The following is a 19,981-nucleotide window of genomic DNA, read 5'->3' as shown; positions in this document are numbered from 1 at the left end:
GACATAGAGGATGAACACAGAAGCGAAAATGAAGGAGAGGTTGATGTTTAGTTATTAGTTAATGAAATGCAGTTTGAACAGGCATGTTTTCAGTTCTTTACAAAATGCCAGTAGTCCTGACCACTCGCTCGGTTTAACTGAAAATGGGGTGGGCTTTCACATTACACATTCTGTAGATTTGCCAGTTTTCTTACCTAAACACACTTTTACATTTTAGTTGATCCACATATCTAGGGATTTAACGTCATTAGTCAGTGAAGGAGCGAAGGTTTATTGCCACAGTTCATTTAGTCAAACCATGTCCAAATGCAACTCATGAGATTTTTATGAGGCTAGTAGCCACCAAGTTTTGGATATTAACAAGACACCATGCCTTTCATGCAGCACGGCAGTCACCCTCATCGCAGCTGCTGACGACATCAGGACAGAGGACAAACCTCCGTCCTCATCCTCCACGACCTCTCTGCAGCAATTGACACCATCTCATCCCACCCTAATCTCAAGACCCCAGAATTCAATGCCCTGACCGCGGACTGACCGCCTCCTTCCTTTCCAACGGAACCCAAAGCATCAGACTCCCCCCATACACTTCTGAGCCCAAGCAGCTCATCTGCAGAGTCCCCCAAAGATCTTCCCTCAGCCCTACCCTCTTCAACGTCTACATGACACCCTAGCAAGCATCATCAAAGCCCACAAGATCAACATGGTCTCCTACACTGATGACTCTCAGTTTATCCTCTTTCATCCACAAAAACAACACCACCCAGACATTAATCAAATACAAGGAGGTGATGGACGGAGCATTGAAACGTTTCAGACACTTATCCCCAATCACATATCTGGGTTGAATCCATCATCATTCTTTAGATCACTTCGCCACACTAGTTCAGACCCAGTCATATGCAAATCCATCTTGGCCCTGTCCCTCAGCTCAAACTGCCTAGCCAAGCCTTCCCTGGACCGGAAACAAGCATCCTGGGACCGGTTTCAGGGTAATACCCCTCAGGGAATGCTCAGACGTGGGTCCCTTGCTCACTTTGCCACTGGATTCAAGCTAGCCTGGCTGATGAGGGGTGTTACCCCGAATCCGGTCCCAGGATGCTTCTTTCCAGTCCAGGGAAGACCTGGCTTGGCAGTTCGGGCTGGACTGTTCCCATGAGGAACAGGGTCAAGACTGATTTGCATATAGCTGGGTCTGAACTGGGATGGCGAAGTGAGCTAAAACGATGATGGATTCAACTCAGATCTGTGACTGGGGGTGAGTGTCTGAAAAGTTTCAGTGCTCCATCCATCACCTCCTTGTGTTTGATAAATACCTGGGACTTAGTCATAGAGGCAAACATGATAGAGTGGCTTGGTATGCCTCCCTAGTAGGCTGGGTATGTGCTTTCTGACCATCATTATAGATGTGCTCAAATTTATTACAAATCTGCTCTACGTTTTCTCTGACAAGGTTTGTCAGAGTGTTACAAATGCTTTGATTACTATTTATCTTCTTTTTTCCTTAATACTGTAGAGAGCTTGGAGACTACTTGATAGAGTTCTTTAGTTGAGTTTTTAGCTAACTCAATTGTTTCGGTGAAATGGTTAAATTTGTCTTTGAAAATTAATGATTTATACTGGCGATTTATATTTCATCTTTTCAGTCTCGCAATACTCCTTCCGACACCTAAGTTCTTGACTTCTACAGGTTTGCGTCATCAATTTGAGATCCCTAGAAAACCAGGGTTGGCCCCTTTTCGTGTGGATGGTCTTTAATGGGGGTGCCTGAGCTAGATCTGAGGATAGCCACTCCTCATAGGCGGTAATGGCAATCTCTAGGTCTTCTGGATGACTAACTGCCCCAGCTGGAGGGTTTGAATTAGTACCTGTGCTAAGATTGTATTCCAGGTGTGGTGTTTTATTGAATTATCGGGATTTTCTACGTCGTTTGGGGGTAGGCAGAAGTTTGAGCTCAAATAAAGCTGCCTTATGGTCAGTCCACGTTAATGGCCGATGTTCCAACAGCGTTAAGAATGGATTATTTGAATAAATACCACCCAACATGTGTCCAGTATTATGAGTTGGGCCATCTATCAGCTGACACAATCCGAAGCATGTTAGTGTATTGTTAAGATCCTCTGTGTCTCTGTCATCCAGGACTTCCAAATGATGGTTGAAGTATCCTAGAATGGTGTCATTGTAAGTGATAGGTTGACTTTTAGCAGCCAGCTTAACATTGTCTCAATGGGGTTTCTAATTTCCGGGAGTGAGAAAAAGTAGTTGCCCCATAAAGGACCGGGTTTTGGCAAGTTCTATATTAAATGTCAGAGTCTTACAGTCCGTCCTGGAGGCTGGCTCAAAAAGGGCTGTGAGGGAATCCCTGTATATTACTGCTAACCCGCCACCTCACTTAATAGGTCTGTCTAGCTGAAACATGGCATAGTGCGTGGATAATGCTGTTACTAGATCTGGACCAGAAGGCAGGTCTGCCCAGGTTTCAGTCACGAAGGATATGACAATTTGTTTGGTGTCTATAAATTCGCACAATCAAGCGTATTTTTACCAGCGAGCTTGCGTTGATCAGGACTGCTAGAATTTTATGTGCAGAGTCTTACTCACCCCTCACATAGGTTCATGGTTAGTCCTTAACCCCTTGACCGTGACACAAATTCCGCCGCGGTGCTGGGGAAATAATGAGTGGGCGGGGTTCGGATGACCACCGGCCGACCTCAGCACACGCCCACTGTGACAAGGGGTTAATGACATCTCTAAAAGGCTTACTTTTGATCTACCATAAATTATGAGATACGGACAACAAGGGCAAAGCAAATCAGGCCTGTGTGCTAGCCAGAGCTGGTCTAAAGGACCACATGCTGGGTTTTTACCTTTAGGGTTAAGCGTAAGAATCTTCTCCACTCTGTATCGTATACATCGAGTTGGATGGGGGTCCTAACTGGCATAATTTCCGGAACATAGTGCAGGCGGGCTTGTGTTTGGTGCGCCTTTGCTGCTGACTTAAATATATCTCCGTACGAGGGGGGCGTGGATTACATTGGATTCTTTGCATTGTGTGTCTGGAGCTAAGAGGTGGGTGAAAGAGAAACGAAACTGGGGTCCAGCAACCCCTGCAATCCACTCTCAGGCTCCCCTGCGAGGGAGAGCTACTGGAAACCAAGGTTAAGGCAACTTAAAAGTGAGGAAAGCTAAAAATCATAAAATTAATAAAATAGGGAAAATACCCTTCCAATATGGCGGCATGAGATTCAGGCACCAGACACCTCCTAGAACATGCGTCTAGAGTGCTATAAGGAAATAAAATGCACTGGTCTCTTTCCATGCCTGTTGGTAGAGTGAAAGTACATTAGGTTTAACAGAACCATTTATGAAAATTTAGCAGAAACAATCCTAATACTGAATATCGACTGAATATCGACCCTCTCCTCCCTAAAATAGAATGCACATCCAATCAGTGTCAAATTACGGATTTTTGGGGCCCTGAGCAAAACAAACCGTGGGGGCCCTTGTTTGCAACAACATTGTATTTTACACATTTTCTTCTAGTTCATGACGGGATGATACAAAACAAACTATCAGAAATATGGTTAAAGAAAAACTGTTTAAATATGTCTTTTTAGCGCCTCCAAAAATCCTTAACATGGCACTGGGTGAAGAGAGACATAGCCGGAGAGGCGAGACAGAGATAAAGTTCAATTTCCCAGGATGTCCCTTGGAGGGTGGGAGACCTGGTTAATTGCCCACTTTGCCCATTCCTTAAAATGTCTCTGCGCCCAATAGAGCTGCATACTTGTGGCAGGCCGCTTCTTGCTCCGATATTCTGGGGGATCGATCTTCAGTTGTACAAATCCTCCTTTGTAATAGCAACCCTCCTGCGAAGTGCTGCAAAGAGGAAAAAAAGCAAGGAGACCGCAGTCTATCCCTACTCTAATCCACCAGCAGCAATAGTTGATCTAAACTGACATGAGATTCGGGAGATTGTTTAGAAGGTTTTACCAGTTACCAGGGATACGAACCAGAAAGGATGAAAGCTCGGAGTATTGTTACCCCCACAATTTTCCTGGTCCTATTCACATTATGAGGAAGGGGGCAACGAGATTGGAAAATATGATAGTATTGCCTGAAGGGCATTATAACTTAGGTTTTGGACCTGTTGCTTGTTATAGGTCTGTGTGATAATGCACGAGGCCTAAACAAGACAGTTTTCATTTACTGCCAGAAGGGAGGGTTATGAAATTTACTGAATGGAAGAAATCAGGCAGGATTCACTTTGCTAGGGATATGGACGAAGTCTCCCTGATGAATACAGCAGTGTGGTCTCAAGCATTTCTGCATACCATGTTGCTCAATGGATAATGATGGACGTAATCCTTAAAGTAACTTTTCAGTTAAAATTTCTCTCATTTAAAACCATTTAGAAATATCACACTGTAATTCTGAGTTGGCACTGACTTTTATTTAAGAGTTATATACCTCAGTTCCCATGCTGGGTCATGAATCTGACAGATCAGTGATCATTGTCAGGCTCTGCTATCTGCAGCCTAATGATACAGATGTGAAACAAACACATCCTTCCCATAACTTTAAAAGAAAAATGTGACCCTGTGTTTATTTAAAAATGAATGTAAGGCTGTGAGGTACTCTGAAGGTGTCTTTGAGCTACCAGTAGCTCACACTCGACTGGTTGGAGACACTTTATAAGCAGTTGGCTCCTACCCTGAGCTACCTCTACATTACAGCCACATCTATTTAAATCTAGAGCGTGAATAGAAATTACACCACTGGCTGCGATGGTATTACTTCTGCTAAATATTACATCATGTGAACCTGTATCCTATGATGTACAGCGAGCCCTTTCTGGTCCTCCTTTTCAATCTAAGATTGTCTCATCTTTTATAGGTGTCAGAACATTTGTTGTCTTCTTTCTTTCCATGGCTGTCTTCCAGGCACTGGTCTTTTTGCACTGTGTTAATGTTAGTATTCCTCTGTGGATATATTTGGAGCATTCAGCCACATACTGCCATATGCCCACAGCCTACTCTTTGTGTCAAGCTCCTAATTGGGATGCTGGAGTGTTCTGCTGGAGGATTAGGAGCAATGTGAGGCAGATGTTCACAGTGTTTCTTTGACTGCCATCTGCTAGGCAGTTAATTGGAAAGTCTTTCCTACCTTAGGACAGCATTGTGGTCCAGAATGAAAACAATTGCATTTGGGTGAACTATTTACATAAATTATGCTCTTTATTTTGGCACTGTATATAACCAATTTAATATTGTGTTTCATTGTCCTTATTTTTGGGGTGCCTGGACTGGAACAAGAAAGGAGACATAAAAGTTATACACAAATTACCTGTAGGTAATCTTTGCTTGTCCTAACCATCCTCTGCCTCCTCACAGTCCCACTCATCCCACACTGCCTACCAGGCATGTTCCGGTTTTTGGCCATTGAGTGTGTTTGAATAATGAGGTAATTGAAATTTTTATGGTCAGGTATGTCCCCTAACGTGTACCCCAACGTCTCCATGTACGAGTTTAAAGTGCATGTAACTTCCCTCCGCAATCGAATCTGATGACGCAAATACATTTGCGTCCAACGTTAACATGTCCTCTATCAGATCCACCATGAATGGATTGATAATTCAGTTCCTAACTATGCCTTGCCAACGTCTTTACATGGTGCACTTTCACGTTTTTCCTGGCTCTGCAGAGCTAGGCCCTGATTTCTGCCTCGAACCACTTTTGTCTCTGTCTCCGAAAGCTGCAGCATGGAGATGCATCCCTGACCTCTGCCTTACTTCCTGCCAAGCGAAGCGGTGCCTGGCTCGGCCTGGCCTGCCTGCCAAAACAGTATTTTGCCTTCAAGTTATCAGCGTAGTCAGTTCAGCCTCCTCGAAAACACATTCCAGTCTAGTGAAATAGGTAAACATATCCCCGGCTGCAGAGCAAAGGGCCAAGCCTTTCTGTCTCCTTCATGTAATTCATTGCTCCCGTCACCATGGTAGGCCCGTGGCCCCGCGCATTGCACTTAGACACATATGCATTTAGTATAGAATAGCCTCTACCCGAGAGACCTTTTACTTCAGATTAACATTCCCCCAAACACAAGATATCAGACATGTTACAGGAACAGGTCAATCTGACATGCCAGACTTTCGTCTCCCCTACTAGTGCTAAAGTCAAGCCTCAGTTTTCCCCAGATACACGTCAATCACACGTCATACCAGCTGCGCGCGCACCCAGGTTATAGGTTTCAGCTGACTCTGCAGAATTTTCTATGCATCCACCCACTTATGACACATTTCTGTGACGTTTCCAGCACACGCCTTTGTACACGCCTTTTTGCTACGCACATGTGTTCTTATCATATTCTTTTCACTTGTCACGCCTACTGTATCCATTGCTATTGCACAGTTATACTATATATGTCATGTACTGTTAATAAATCGTTGACATCTTTTTGCCATCATTGCATATACCCCCGAACCCTTGTATTGATGGAATTGATTTCCATGGCTCGAGCCATCCCGAATTAAAGCCCGTATGACTCAGACACCCCGGACTCTGCCTCTCATTTGATTGAGCTATTTCTTTTACTTGTCTGAAATTATATGGAAAAAAGTATACGGTAAATTATATTTACCACATAATTTGGCGCCCGAACAGGGACCCCTCCCCCACCCCACGCGCCGGCGATGCGTCGCAGGCCTTGCCCCCTGCCACAGCCGTGACGGACTCCTATGCGCATCTGCAGGTTTTCCTGTATCTCCCTCAGGCCTACGGAGGTGACGGAGACTGCGATCGACATCCAGACGAGGCGGTGAGGAGTGCGGAGGATCCCGACCAGAGCCCAGCAGAGAGAACAGTGTCCGAGGTGTCCAGAGGCCCACCTGTCTGAAGCGTCGAGGCGCATGCGTAGTGCGCAGCAGCAGTGACGTCGTAGCGGTCCAGTCCAGACGAGTTTCCGAGGCCTTCCGTTCCGTGCTTCCCGGTGAGTACCGTTGCTGGGGATGCATCAAGACGGGTGCATTAATTTGTATCCGGTCAAGACGGGTTTGGGTACACAGATCCGGTCTGCACTGTTTTAGCAGTGTATCTGTGCTGTTTAACAGTACATCTAGTAATTCAGTTATTCAGCGATTCAGATTTGTTTTCGTTATAGAACTCGTTAGTAGTCAGTATCTGTTCGAAATGTTTCTATGTGTTTAATGTCGTGGTATGAGTGATTGTTTGCATTTCTTTACTGTGTTTATTGTGTTCACGTCCAAAGGTCCAGAGCAAAATAGCGATGCCTTTGTTTTCGAAGTTACGACAGATAGGAACTAGGAAAGGGATACTTGAAGAAGCAGTTCCCATCCCACCTAGGGACACTCCAGGACATTTTATGTACCATAAGCATGGCTTAGATGCCATACTGTACTTAGACTTATGGGTGGACTATACGAAAGACTTGGCAGAGAATCAGAGATGGCCCGTTACAGTAGGCGTGGGCGGAAAATCCGTTCCGCTCGCGGATTTTGCGGATTTTCGGGAAATCCGCAATCCGCGAGATTTGCGAATTTCCCGCAAAATCCGCAAATCCGCGAGCAGCGGATTTTGCTCGCACTGCTCGCACTGTTCGCGTGAGTTCGCGCCCCGCGAATAAGTGCAAAATTGCAGAAATACGATCTTGGCAAAACTGAAAGTAACTACTTACCAGGTTCAAAAGTTCAGGCACATCATTAGTAGCCATTTCCTGTAGTGCTTCCTGAGGGGCCCCTCCAGAGTTCAGTTGCCAGTTGAAACTATTATGTGACCCTGCTCTGAACCTCAGAATAGTTACACATATGCCACAAAGGTCCTGAATTACAGCTAAGGGAGACAAGCAGGAGCCAGGCTGGAAGTTAAAATCCATTAATCAGCCCCTAATTCATTATTGTCAGTTGGGGCAGGGCAGGTGTTGTAACTAATTTTGCAACAATGAAAGCACTTAGCAAGTGCAAAAGATCACTAATCAGGGCGCACTAAGGAAGCAGGTGCCAGCTAAAAAAATATTCTGTGACACATTAATCAGCCCCAAATTAATTCAGGTCACTTGAGGCAGGGAAGGTGTGCTTTGCTTTGCCGAAAATAATGTACACTGGACAACCAGAGGGTGTAGTGATGAAACAGAGGGTGGCATGGGTGGGCCAGAGGGTGGCATGAGTAGTCAGAGAGTGGCAGTGGTGACAGAGAGTGGCAGTGATGAAGAAGAGTGTCCCAAACAGGCTGGACACGTAGAAACAACAAGTTCGCAAAACTTGCGACCCGACAGGTAAGTTCGCAAATTGCGAAATTGTAAAAACCCTCGCGAACTGGCAGAAACACGGGCGAACACAAAAAAAAAAAAAATCCGCAAATTCGCGGGAATTCGCGGATTTTGCGGATTGCGAATCCGCAAATCCGCAAAATTCGCGGATTGCCAATCCGCAAAATCCGCTCATGCTTACGTTACAGGGACATGGGATGCCGAGTGCATCATGAGAGTAGAAGAAGCGTTATGGAAAAAGAAAGCCAGACAATCACAGAAAGATGCCATTGAATTGTGGCACAAAGAATCGCATAGACGGACAGAGAAAGCACTCAGAAAAGCAGACAAGAGTAGAGAGGATTCCGAAAAAGCTAAAGAAAAAGAACTACTAGAAGAAGGACAGCGAGTCAGAATGGAACAACATGAAAGACAGAGTAATGCCCTTATTACAGGACTGTATCCAGTTCTGGCCGAGGGCCTGCCTAAGGCGACCCCGGATATACCGAATGATCTGCCCCCTCCATTGGTTCCGACTACAGTACGTCATAAACAGAACGCAGCAGACATTTTCCTTTCAGCCTATTTAGATGATGTAGCTCCCGCATATACCAATGTACCTCGACAATCTGCTAATAATAATCTGCCACAGCATCTTCCTGCTGATCAAGCCACGACCCCTCCACGCCATCAACTTCCCGCACCTGTTGTCACTTCCCCTACTGGTCCCCCTACTCTTGGTCCTAATAACCCTTTTGGTACAGATACGACTCAGAGGCAGTCGTCCCCGATAAATATACCTCCCCCACACCCAATGACGACAAGTCATGCTCACGGTTCCGCCTCAGGAGGTGCTTCCGGAGGTCCCTATCACACCCCGCCACAATTACACCGAGTGACAATGAGAGAATTAGCAATGTCGCGTACACCTAAAGCAAGCCCAGCCAAAAAACTTAAAGAGTACCTTACAGATTGTAGATATGATCCAGTACCTGGCAAGACAGGACCCATGATGTTAGCCTCATTACGTCTACGCCGTGTCACAGATTATCTGATGTTATTACCAGAAATGCCAGAACATCTAGACAACATATATCATTTTATTAGAACAGGAGAGAGGCCAGGTTGTGTTCGTGAAGCCATGGCACATCAGAAAGTTGAGACACAAAGTATGATATTGCGATTTCTGATTAATTGTTTGATAAGGCAACAAGACCAGCCAGGCTTTTTGCAAGAAGAGATGGAGGGATTGTCGAAGTGGAGTCAGAATATAGCAGATTGTAAGCACGATAAAGAGAAATGTATAGATGCCATGACTAGAAAGATCCGTAAAGAAATAGTAGCAATACATGCCAGACGGGAGGCTGAAAGGCCTCCCGAGTCAGACGATAAAGACACCTCAGAGGAGGAGGAAGAAATAGAAAATCCAGCAGTAACTCAACAAACGATGGCATACGTCGGTAGGGCGAAACTCCCTAAACAGTATTCTCTTGATAGACCTTTCGACAGACCCATTCGTCTAGAAAACAAGAACCGTTACCTTTCCCCGATACCAGAGCAATGTTCCCTTGAACATATTTTTCAAGTTACTGATAAAATCCTGAAAGAAAGAGTAGGTTATCATGAACTCAATACTTTACGTGATCAGGAACTAGCCCGGTCCGCAGTCCAATGGGCCGGGGATGACAGTATATATAAAGATGATTTAGTAGTGCAAACGTTTTTAAGTCTCACTCCAGAAGAACAGCGACTAGCTGGTATATACATGACCCAACATCTTATTGTACAGTATGAAAACCAAAATCTGATCCAGGTCCGTTGTATAATCTATTGCAAGACTTACTCCTGAATAGATGGAGAGGCCTAGGTACTGATTTAATTAATGTAATTCTCGAACAACGCCATAAATACAGAACGTTCTTGACTCCACGTTTTGTACCTGTTCCACCCTCAGTAAGCAATCCTTTTCACCTAGATAGACAGAATCCTTTACGAGAAGTACATCCCATCCGTAAACCAGATGATACACTAGAACGTGTATTTGTATACACGCCCATAACTAAAATGGAATTATTAGAAAGGAAGAAAATAGTGCCAAGTCATGATAAAGATCCAGCAGGGTTTCACCGTGAAATAAAAGACATGTTACTCATGGGAGATTACACATATCCCGATATTATGAAAATACTGAAAGTGTTATTGCCTGCCGGTATTTACGAGAAACTCAAAGAAAAGGAATGGGAGGTGGGAGACAAAAAGATTAATTGGACTCAATTGGAAGACGAAGAAAAGGGTCGGACCCCAGGTTTAGGTCTTGGGGATAAGACCAAAGCATTACCAGGATTATTAGTACAGGTTTTGCCAAGATTGTTGACAACTTAAAAGGAGGACTGGGATGCAATCTCAGCCTGCAAACAGAAACACGATGAAGACACTAGTGATTTTTATTCTAGATTCGAGAAATGTTTTATTATTAATAGTGGCCTGAAAACAAGTAGCGAGTCTTACCCACACCTATTTGTGACTAAATTAGTCGAGAATTCCTTACCCCAGGTTAAGAATCGTGTATTGAAAGTCGAGAGCACATGGCAAGCAAATACGCCTTCCCAAATGTTACAAATGTTACAGTACCACCAGAACAGAATTAGGGAGGAACATGACCACGAACAGAGACGTATGAAAGACACGAAAATGAAAATGCTAGTTGCTCAGTCAGTTCCAGCTGATGGTCAGAAAAAGGGTACGACACAGTCCAATAATACGGCGGCTCCCGTTAAGGGGACATGCAACTATTGTAAAAAGCCAGGTCACTATGTAAACGATTGTGCAGTTCTGAAACACAATATAGCCACAGGTAAAACCAAAGAGAGACCACGTCCGCCTAGACAGGACCAGGTCCAACAACATATTCCGCAGAACGTGCAGCCTATGCATGTTCCACAACAGACCGTGTCGGTACCACAGCCTCAACCCATTGCCGCGACACAGCATGTCACACAGCAGATGTACCAGTATGCACAATCCGATTACCCCGATTATCAGCAGTACACATGAAATAGCCTAGAGAGGGAGGTTGGCTTGCCTCTTATTGAGGTTCCTGTAGATCAAGAGGGTCCTTATGTACATAGTCAGGTATTAGGAAAGGATAGAAAGTTTTTGATTGACACAGGGGCAAGCAGAACTACCATTAGTCATGACGAAGTTCCAGGGGCACCCCTCTCAGGCTCACAGAATGTTTCCCTTGGATTTTCAGGAAAGCCTATTGTTAATGAAGTATCGAAAGCGGTTTCCCCTTGCAGTTGGTCCATTATCCCGTACTACAGATTTATTGCTTACGAAATCATGTCCAGAAAACTTGCTTGGTATCAAGACTCTGAAAGCTCTAGGAGCTGTAATTTGTTGTTCTCCGGAAGGAGTAAGGCTGTTCCTTCGTGATTTTAAGGGTCATTATGTGTTGAGAGATTTTGATCCCAGGTTACAGAATGTTCCTGCACATTTATGGGCACAAGGCCCCACTGATGTAGGTTGTATGCACATTACACCATACCGTGTTACAGTCAAGCCAGGAGTTGTGCTGCCCCGAATCCGACAATACAAGTTACCACCTGATGCTGTAGTGGCTTTACTGAAAATCATTGACGAGCTCATTGCACAAGGAGTGGTTGTAGAAACCGACTCCAATGTTTGTAATTCCCCTATCATTCCGATTCTTAAACGCACTGATCCAAATGCACCCCCAGTCTATCGATTAGTGATCGATTTGCGAGAGTTAAATAAATGCATTGTACCACAGTATCCAGTGGTTCCAGACATCTCTTCATTATTGACAGCTATTGATTCAGAGGCGACGTTCTTTACTGTAATCGATCTCAAGAACGCCTTCTTTAGTTTCCCCATTGATCCGGAAAGCCAGTACCTTTTCGGATTCTGTTTAAATGGCCGTAGCTTCAAATTTGCACGCGCCCCTCAAGGATTCACAGAAAGCCCCAGCATCTACAGCCAAGCATTGAAACGACAACTTGACAGTATTCACATGCCTCCTAACACTGCCCTGCTCCAATATGTCGATGATCTATTGATCACCGCCAGAAGTGAACGAGAATGTGAACAAGCATCACTGACAGTTCTGTATTTCCTGGCAGACAAGGGACACAAGGTGTCCCCCTCGAAGTTACAATTCTGTGCCCAGCGAGTGGTGTACCTTGGGCACTCGCTGTCCAAGGAGGGGAGACAGTTGACACCAGATCGTATCCAGTTAATTGCACATCTTTCGCAACCCAAGACACAGAAAGAAGTACGAGCCTTTATTGGCCTCACTTCCTTTTGCAGACAATGGATTCCCCAATACGCATTTCTAGCTAAACCACTTATACAGTTGACAACACAAGAGGCAGCGTCTTCGTCTGTCCTCCCATGGACTCAGGAACATACACAAGCTTTTGACGAATTAAAGAAAGCCTTATGTCAAGCACCTGTTTTAGCGACACCATGTTACAGCAAACCTTTTACACTTTTTGTCACAGAACGCGATGGCACAGCGTTATCAGTTCTCACTCAGGTTCAAGCAGACAAACACAGACCGTGTGCTTATTTTTCGAGCACATTGGATCCAGTAGCCCAGGCCTTGCCTGCGTGCTTAAAATCAGTTGCAGCAACAGCTCTAGCAATCAGACAAAGTAATTCCATTGTATTAGGACATCAATTGACAGTACAGGTTCCACACTCTGTGGAAGTTCTTCTAAACAGAACACAGACTCAGCACTTGACCATAGCACGACTGACAGGTTATGAATTGACATTATTCCAACCACACATAGAAATCAGGCGCTGCAATACATTGAATCCTGCTACACTTTTACCATCGAGTACAACAGATCCTACTCCACATGACTGCGTGGAGGTCATTAACACAATCACGAAACCCAGACAAGACTTGACAGATGTAGCATTACCCGATCCAGACCTGACACTTTATGTGGATGGTTCATGTATGAGAACAAATACAGGAGAGCTAGTGGCCGCATATGCAGTGACCACTGAAACTGAAGTCTTAGAAACACATCGCATTGACACCCTGTCAGCTCAAGCAGCAGAGCTCATTGCTCTGACCCAAGCCTGTATACGAGCCAAGAACCTTAAAGTAAACATATACACAGATTCACGTTATGCATTTGGAGTCGTACACGACTTTGGTGTCCTCTGGCAAGAGAGGGGTTTCCTGACCTCTCACGGAGCCAAAATCCAGCATGGTCTCCTCATTCAAGCTCTGTTGGAAGCAATACATTTGCCTACAGCCATAGCCATCATGAAGTGCAAAGCACATACAAAAGTCACAGACACTATTTCCCAGGGTAACGACCTGGCAGATCGAACGGCGAAACATACAGCCCAGACCCATACTCATACGATTGATATGACAAAGACTGACGTATCCTCACTGACACATTGCATGACAGTTAGGGACCCCACACAAGATGTCATTGACATACAGACACATGCTACTCCAGATGAAATAAAGAAATGGACTGAACAAGGAGGGGTCCAGACTGAACAGGGATGGATGACGAGGGAAAAGACCACATGGTTTCTCCCCGACTCTATGGTTCAAGTTATTATCAACACTGCACACAGTCCAGCACATTTAGGAGAGAAAGCCATGTTAGACAGTTTACAGAATCTCTGGTTCAACAAACATTTACGAGCAGCAGCAAAACAGAAAGTGCGTACCTGCATGATCTGTTGTCAGTTCAACCCAGGAAAAGGTATTCCCGTGGAGCGAGGTGGATTTCATCCTCCCGACCATCCTTTTGAAGTCCTCCAGATGGATTATATCCAGATGGACAGATGCCGAGGATTCAAGTATGTCCTCGTAGTTGTATGTGCCCTATCCCGATGGACAGAAGCATATCCCGTCCCAGATTACACTGCTCCGACCACTGCCAAGCAGTTCGTTCGTGAATTCTTCCCACGGTACGGTTTGCCCCGTGTCGTGTATTCAGATAACGGTCAGCCATTCTCGTCCAAACTCATGAAGCAGGTTTCACTTCTGTTAGGTTATCAGTGGAAGTTTCACTGTGTCCGACATCCCGAGGCAGCAGGTCTTGTGGAGCGACACAATCAGACTCTGAAAACTTACCTTGCCAAAGTGTGTAAAGAAAAAGGCGTAGATTGGATAGTAGCTTTACCAGTTGCCCTCTTTTATATGCGAATGGTAGCCCATTCTAGGACAGGGCTATCCCCGTATGAGGTGGTCTTTGGTAGGCCTCCTAATATGTGGGGGACGCCTATGCCACGGAAAATTACTGATGTTGATAGTACTATGCTGACAGATTACCTTGCTTCCTTGATGTCTGCACTACAATCATGTCGTTCACAGGTTGCGGCAGCCTTTCCAGACAACACCGAGGTGAAACGGCACGAGCTGGTCCCAGGAGATGTCGTCGTAGTTCGCAATTTTGACAGATCAAGCCCTCTGGAGCCCCGCTGGAAGGAGCCGAAGATCGTCTTGTTAACCACCAGGACTGCGGTGAAGCTGGAAGGAAGAAAAGGTTGGCTCCACTCGAGCCATGTGAAACGATTTTATGGACTTCCGCCAAAGACTGATTCCCAGCCCTGTCACATTCCAGAGACTGATACTAAACTCCCCCTGGTAGAGAAAACGCCTCAACAGGAGTACCGTATGAAATTGAGGTCTAGTAAGTCAGACAGTTTGATTGTTTGAGTCCCCCTCGGGTGAAGCGGTTAGACAGTTTCTTGACATGTACAAGTTAGACCCCAATAGAGAGAGAGATAGACAGGAGATCAAGAAAAGAAATTATTGTAAAAATCTCCGAAGTCGCTGTATCTGCACGTTACTTATTATGTTTTTTCTGAGTCTTACGTTAATTTGCATCAGTTGGATGTTATATATGTACTTTCCTATTGCACATTCTTTTTCTAATGACACTGCAGAGCACACGTTTAGTGAACTACCCCCGCATGAATTGTCTTATCGACTTGCGCTGCGCAACAATACATTCATCCGTATGTTACACCATTCTCACCAGATCAACAATGCTACTAATTGTTGGATATGTGGCCGACTCCCTCCCTATCAGAACAACAAGGGAGCTCTGCCCCTCTTTCCTTACCCGTTCACACATAATGGTTCCTGTGGTGCATGGTTTAGTTTAATATCCTCTTTAGACACTGAATCCAGAGTTTCCCAAGGCAAATGGATATGGGGAAACCTGAACACAGTCATAAACAAAGCATGTTTCCCAGATGAAGAAGGTCTTCCACAAATGACAGGGACCGATCTAGAAAATGAAGTGTATGGATTAGGTAATTTTACACTCAACCTCATGATTCTAAATGTTCAGTCAGAAACTAGTCCAGACTTGCCATCTATATCAGTTTTACCAGCAAAAGGTGTATTATGCGTCAGAAAGAATGGTTCAGTACATTTAGGCCATAGTGACTGTATTACTGTGGTCGAATTCAGTGATGAAGGCAAGTCTACATTCAAAGCTTCCCGACATTCTTATTTCATTTGTGGTCATACAGCTTATGTACGTTTACCCCTAGATTGGGATGGTACTTGTTTCATTGCATTTCTATTGCCACCAGTTTTTCTAGCCCCATCTGACTATCACAGGAATTCCCGCCTCAATCTTGTTAGACACAAGAGAGATCTCCCAATCGTTGATCAGACTGAAACCGCATGGGAACAATATACAGATTTCAATAAGGGATTCTTTCCTTATGTAGGCACTGTCTCAAATAGTAAACTGATACGCAAATTAACTTGAATTCTCGAAGCAGTAGTGAATGAGACTACTTCCGCTTTGGGCAACTTAACAGAGGAGCAGTCTGCTATGAGACTTGTTGTTCTTCAGAACCGCCTTGTCCTTGACGTCATCCTGGCCGATAGGGGCGGAGCTTGTAGAGTCATCGGATCCAGTTGTTGCGTGTTTATTCCTAATAACGCGCCATCAGTCTATAAGGCCATTACCAGACTTCACGAAATTGCCCATCAGATACATCAGAACCCAGGCTCCTGGACTTGGTCTGGTTGGCTCTGGAGTGTAATAACAGCCTGGGGATGGAAGCTATTGTCATTCCTAGGGATTATATTGGCCATAGTATTCAGTTGTTGTTTATGTCTTCAATGTGGGCCAGCGATTTGCGGCTTGTGCCCCACAGCTTGTATTCCCCGCTCAAGTTCACGTTCCCATTCCCGATTAAAGAAAGAAGAATAGATGATGTTATATGAACAGATAGATGGTCTCATGAAAATAGATATATCCTGATGGGTCCGTAGGGGACAAGGAGGGAATGAGGTAATTGAAATTTTTGTGGTCAGGTATGTCCCCTAACGTGTACCCCAACGTCTCCATGTACGAGTTTAAAGTGCATGTAACTTCCCTCCGCAATCGAATCTGATGACGCAAATACATTTGCGTCCAACGTTAACATGTCCTCTATCAGATCCACCATGAATGGATTGATAATTCAGTTCCTAACTATGCCTTGCCAACGTCTTTACATGGTGCACTTTCACGTTTTTCCTGGCTCTGCAGAGCTAGGCCCTGATTTCTGCCTCAAACCACTTTTGTCTCTGTCTCCGAAAGCTGCAGCATGGAGATGCATCCCTCACTTCTGCCTTACTTCCTGCCAAGCGAAGCGGTGCCTGGCTCGGCCTGGCCTGCCTGCCAAAACAGTATTTTGCCTTCAAGTTATCAGCGTAGTCAGTTCAGCCTCCTCGAAAACACATTCCAGTCTAGTGAAATAGGTAAACATATCCCCGGCTGCAGAGCAAAGGGCCAAGCCTTTCTGTCTCCTTCATGTAATTCATTGCTCCCGTCACCATGGTAGGCCCGTGGCCCCGCGCATTGCACTTAGACACATATGCATTTAGTATAGAATAGCCTCTGCCCGAGAGACCTTTTACTTCAGATTAACATTCCCCCAAACACAAGATATCAGACATGTTACAGGAACAGGTCGATCTGACATGCCAGACTTTCGTCTCCCCTACTAGTGCTAAAGTCAAGCCTCAGTTTTCCCCAGATACACGTCAATCACACGTCATACCAGCTGCGCGCGCACCCAGGTTATAGGTTTCAGCTGACTCTGCAGAATTTTCTATGCATCCACCCACTTATGACACGTTTCTGTGACGTTTCCAGCACACGCCTTTGTACACGCCTTTTTGCTACGCACATGTGTTCTTATCATATTCTTTTCACTTGTCACGCCTACTGTATCCATTGCTATTGCACAGTTATTCTATACATGTCATGTACTGTTAATAAATCGTTGACATCTTTTTGCCATCATTGCATATACCCCCGAACCCTTGTATTGATGGAATTGATTTCCATGGCTCGAGCCATCCCGAATTAAAGCCCGTATGACTCAGACACCCCGGACTCTGCCTCTCATTTGATTGAGCTATTTCTTTTACTTGTCTGAAATTATATGGAAAAAAGTATACGGTAAATTATATTTACCACAATGTAATGCCAGTTGCTGTAAACGATGTATGTGTATTTGTGCTTACCTAACATGGTTTGTGGTTCTTCGCCTTTAGGCAATTTGTTTTGCATTAGTAGAGTTTCCTGCCTTGGAGGTGGATTCCACCTTTTAAGTAATGACTGTGACAAGAAAGTGTAACTAGGATTTGGAGTAATGCACTTGGTACATTGGCAGACTAAGCTACATGCTTACAGAATACCATAATATTTACACTTTTTGAATGAATTGTGTATTGCATCCCTAATGATCATTGGGTATATATTTAGGAACATCCTATATTGCCCTTCAAATGTTGCTTGCTGTTCACCATCCATCTACCTCTTCTCTCTTTCCGGGTCTTTCTAACTTCACAATGCACCAGAATTGATTTTTAACCTTCTACTTTGTGCTCCATCTTACATAAGATTTCTCTACATATTGAATTAAATCCCAAATAATAATCATTCTTTGCAACCACTTCTCGTTTTTCTTCTGATCTTTTTACTTTCATTCTTGCACAGGCCACATCCCCAATGGATCTCTCACGCCTTCCTTTTTTGCACTTTAATTCTCTAAGACTTGCAATCTTATGTTAGCTCAGTGGGTGGTGTGCATTCCACATAAATGCTAACAGAGGCTAGCCAGCTTTTTGACCATTGGGCTGTGGTATAATAACCCTTATTATTAAATCGTCAATACCATTTGTGATTGGCACAGTGTAAATAGTAAATACTAAAATTCCTGGCCCAATTTCTACCACTACTTTCATCCCAAAAACATCAGCTTATGATTGCTTTTGCACTTAATTTATAAAAACATAAACCATTTAAATTGGGTTGTCCTATTCCTTTCCTTCAAGCAAACCCCCTATCCCACACTCTTCCAAATCTCCATCTTGTCTACACCTTGCTGTGGGAAGTTACTCATGTTCACTCACCACCTCCAGATTTCGGGGGCTTCTTGTTGATCCTACTGGCAAGGAAGAAGACCGCCAGGGCAATCAGCATTGTGACAATGATGTCACCTATTATGATGCCAGCAATGGTGCCAATGTTCATTTGCAAGCACTCTGCGCAATCTGAAAGAGAATAGAAAGAAGTTGGCACCAGTAAATACGTACACAGAGGTTCTAGATGGCCAATTCCATGTGTTTCGTAAGCAGTATACCTCACATATTATATCTGTCCTTTTGGGAGGTTTTTAAATCCTGAAAATTCAAAAAACATAGGGCAAGATGCCAAGGAGTTCCATATGTTGTATTGTTTTCAAAATAATATTGACTGGGTTGGCACCAGAGCTTCAGAAACATTCATAAAGTGTATCACAGACACGTTTTTCCTGTATTGCATAGGTCCAGGTTGGCATTCTTACAAGTGGGATTTGCTGCTCTGCCCTTGGTTAATGCTAAATGCATGGAGGATTCAGCCTAGAACTTGGCATAACATTTGACTTTTTTTTTTAGGTTTGAACTACAGACAGATGTAGCTGTGTTAGAATTGGGGGTCTCTGGTTGGCGCAAGTTTTCACTTGTGACAAGCAGGGACCCTCTCCTCCAAGTCAGGGCGAAGGATGACCCCTTAGAATGACCCTTGCTCACCCTCTAGGTGCGTGGCGTGAGCAGCCAAGGCTATTCTTCAGGCGTTATGGAGTTAAGCACTTGCAATAACACACACAGTAAAATACACCAATCCCCCCACAAATGGACAAAAGGCTGTGAGTATATAAAAAATACGCTTCTTTATGTAAAAATATATATCTCTATGTAGTTCAGAGTTAATACAAGACCAAATAACGTTTTTGTAGCACCACAGATTGTAAATAGGCAAACTTTCTTAGTTTCAGTTCAAATGGAGATTTCTTTGTTAATGCGCTTCTGTTATGGATTTCCTAACTTAAATGTTCCAACAATAGTTCTTTTAGTTGCACTTCAGAATTGTTTCTCTTTTAAATTCAGCTCCTCCACGTTCTCTCAGTGTCTTTGCCTTTCCTCAGAAAGCCTCTCTCTGTTCTGGGGCTTTGGGTCTCTCCCCGGGCCTTCGGCGTGCCTTGCAGCGCCTCTCCTGCCTTCAAGGGTGAAACTGACTCGGCCCCTACCAACTCTCACGCCTCGGGCTCTTCCTCTCGGCTCGAGGACAGAGTCAGCTGCGGGCCGGCCCAGCGGTGCAGGGGGGACTCGGGAGACAGCGTGGCAGGTAAGAGCAAGCTCGGGGGCCCTGACGGGGAG

General features: G+C 44.6%; 1 protein-coding gene across 1 annotated transcript in view; it reads right to left on the bottom strand.

The window, feature by feature from the left end:
• TYROBP (transmembrane immune signaling adaptor TYROBP) overlaps positions 1-19,981 on the bottom strand; it is a 223,821-nt gene that overhangs the window by 33,404 nt on the left and 170,436 nt on the right. Inside the window, exon 3 of the mRNA XM_086929998.1 lies at positions 18,695-18,835. Within this exon, the coding sequence (XP_086786124.1) occupies positions 18,695-18,835 (141 nt within the window). The remainder of the gene's footprint in view (positions 1-18,694; positions 18,836-19,981) is intronic.

The sequence above is a fragment of the Lissotriton vulgaris genome, chromosome 7 (assembly GCF_964263255.1).
Source record: "Lissotriton vulgaris chromosome 7, aLisVul1.2, whole genome shotgun sequence".
Lineage (NCBI taxonomy): Eukaryota > Metazoa > Chordata > Amphibia > Caudata > Salamandridae > Lissotriton > Lissotriton vulgaris.
This window is presented reverse-complemented; position numbering and strand designations above follow the sequence as displayed.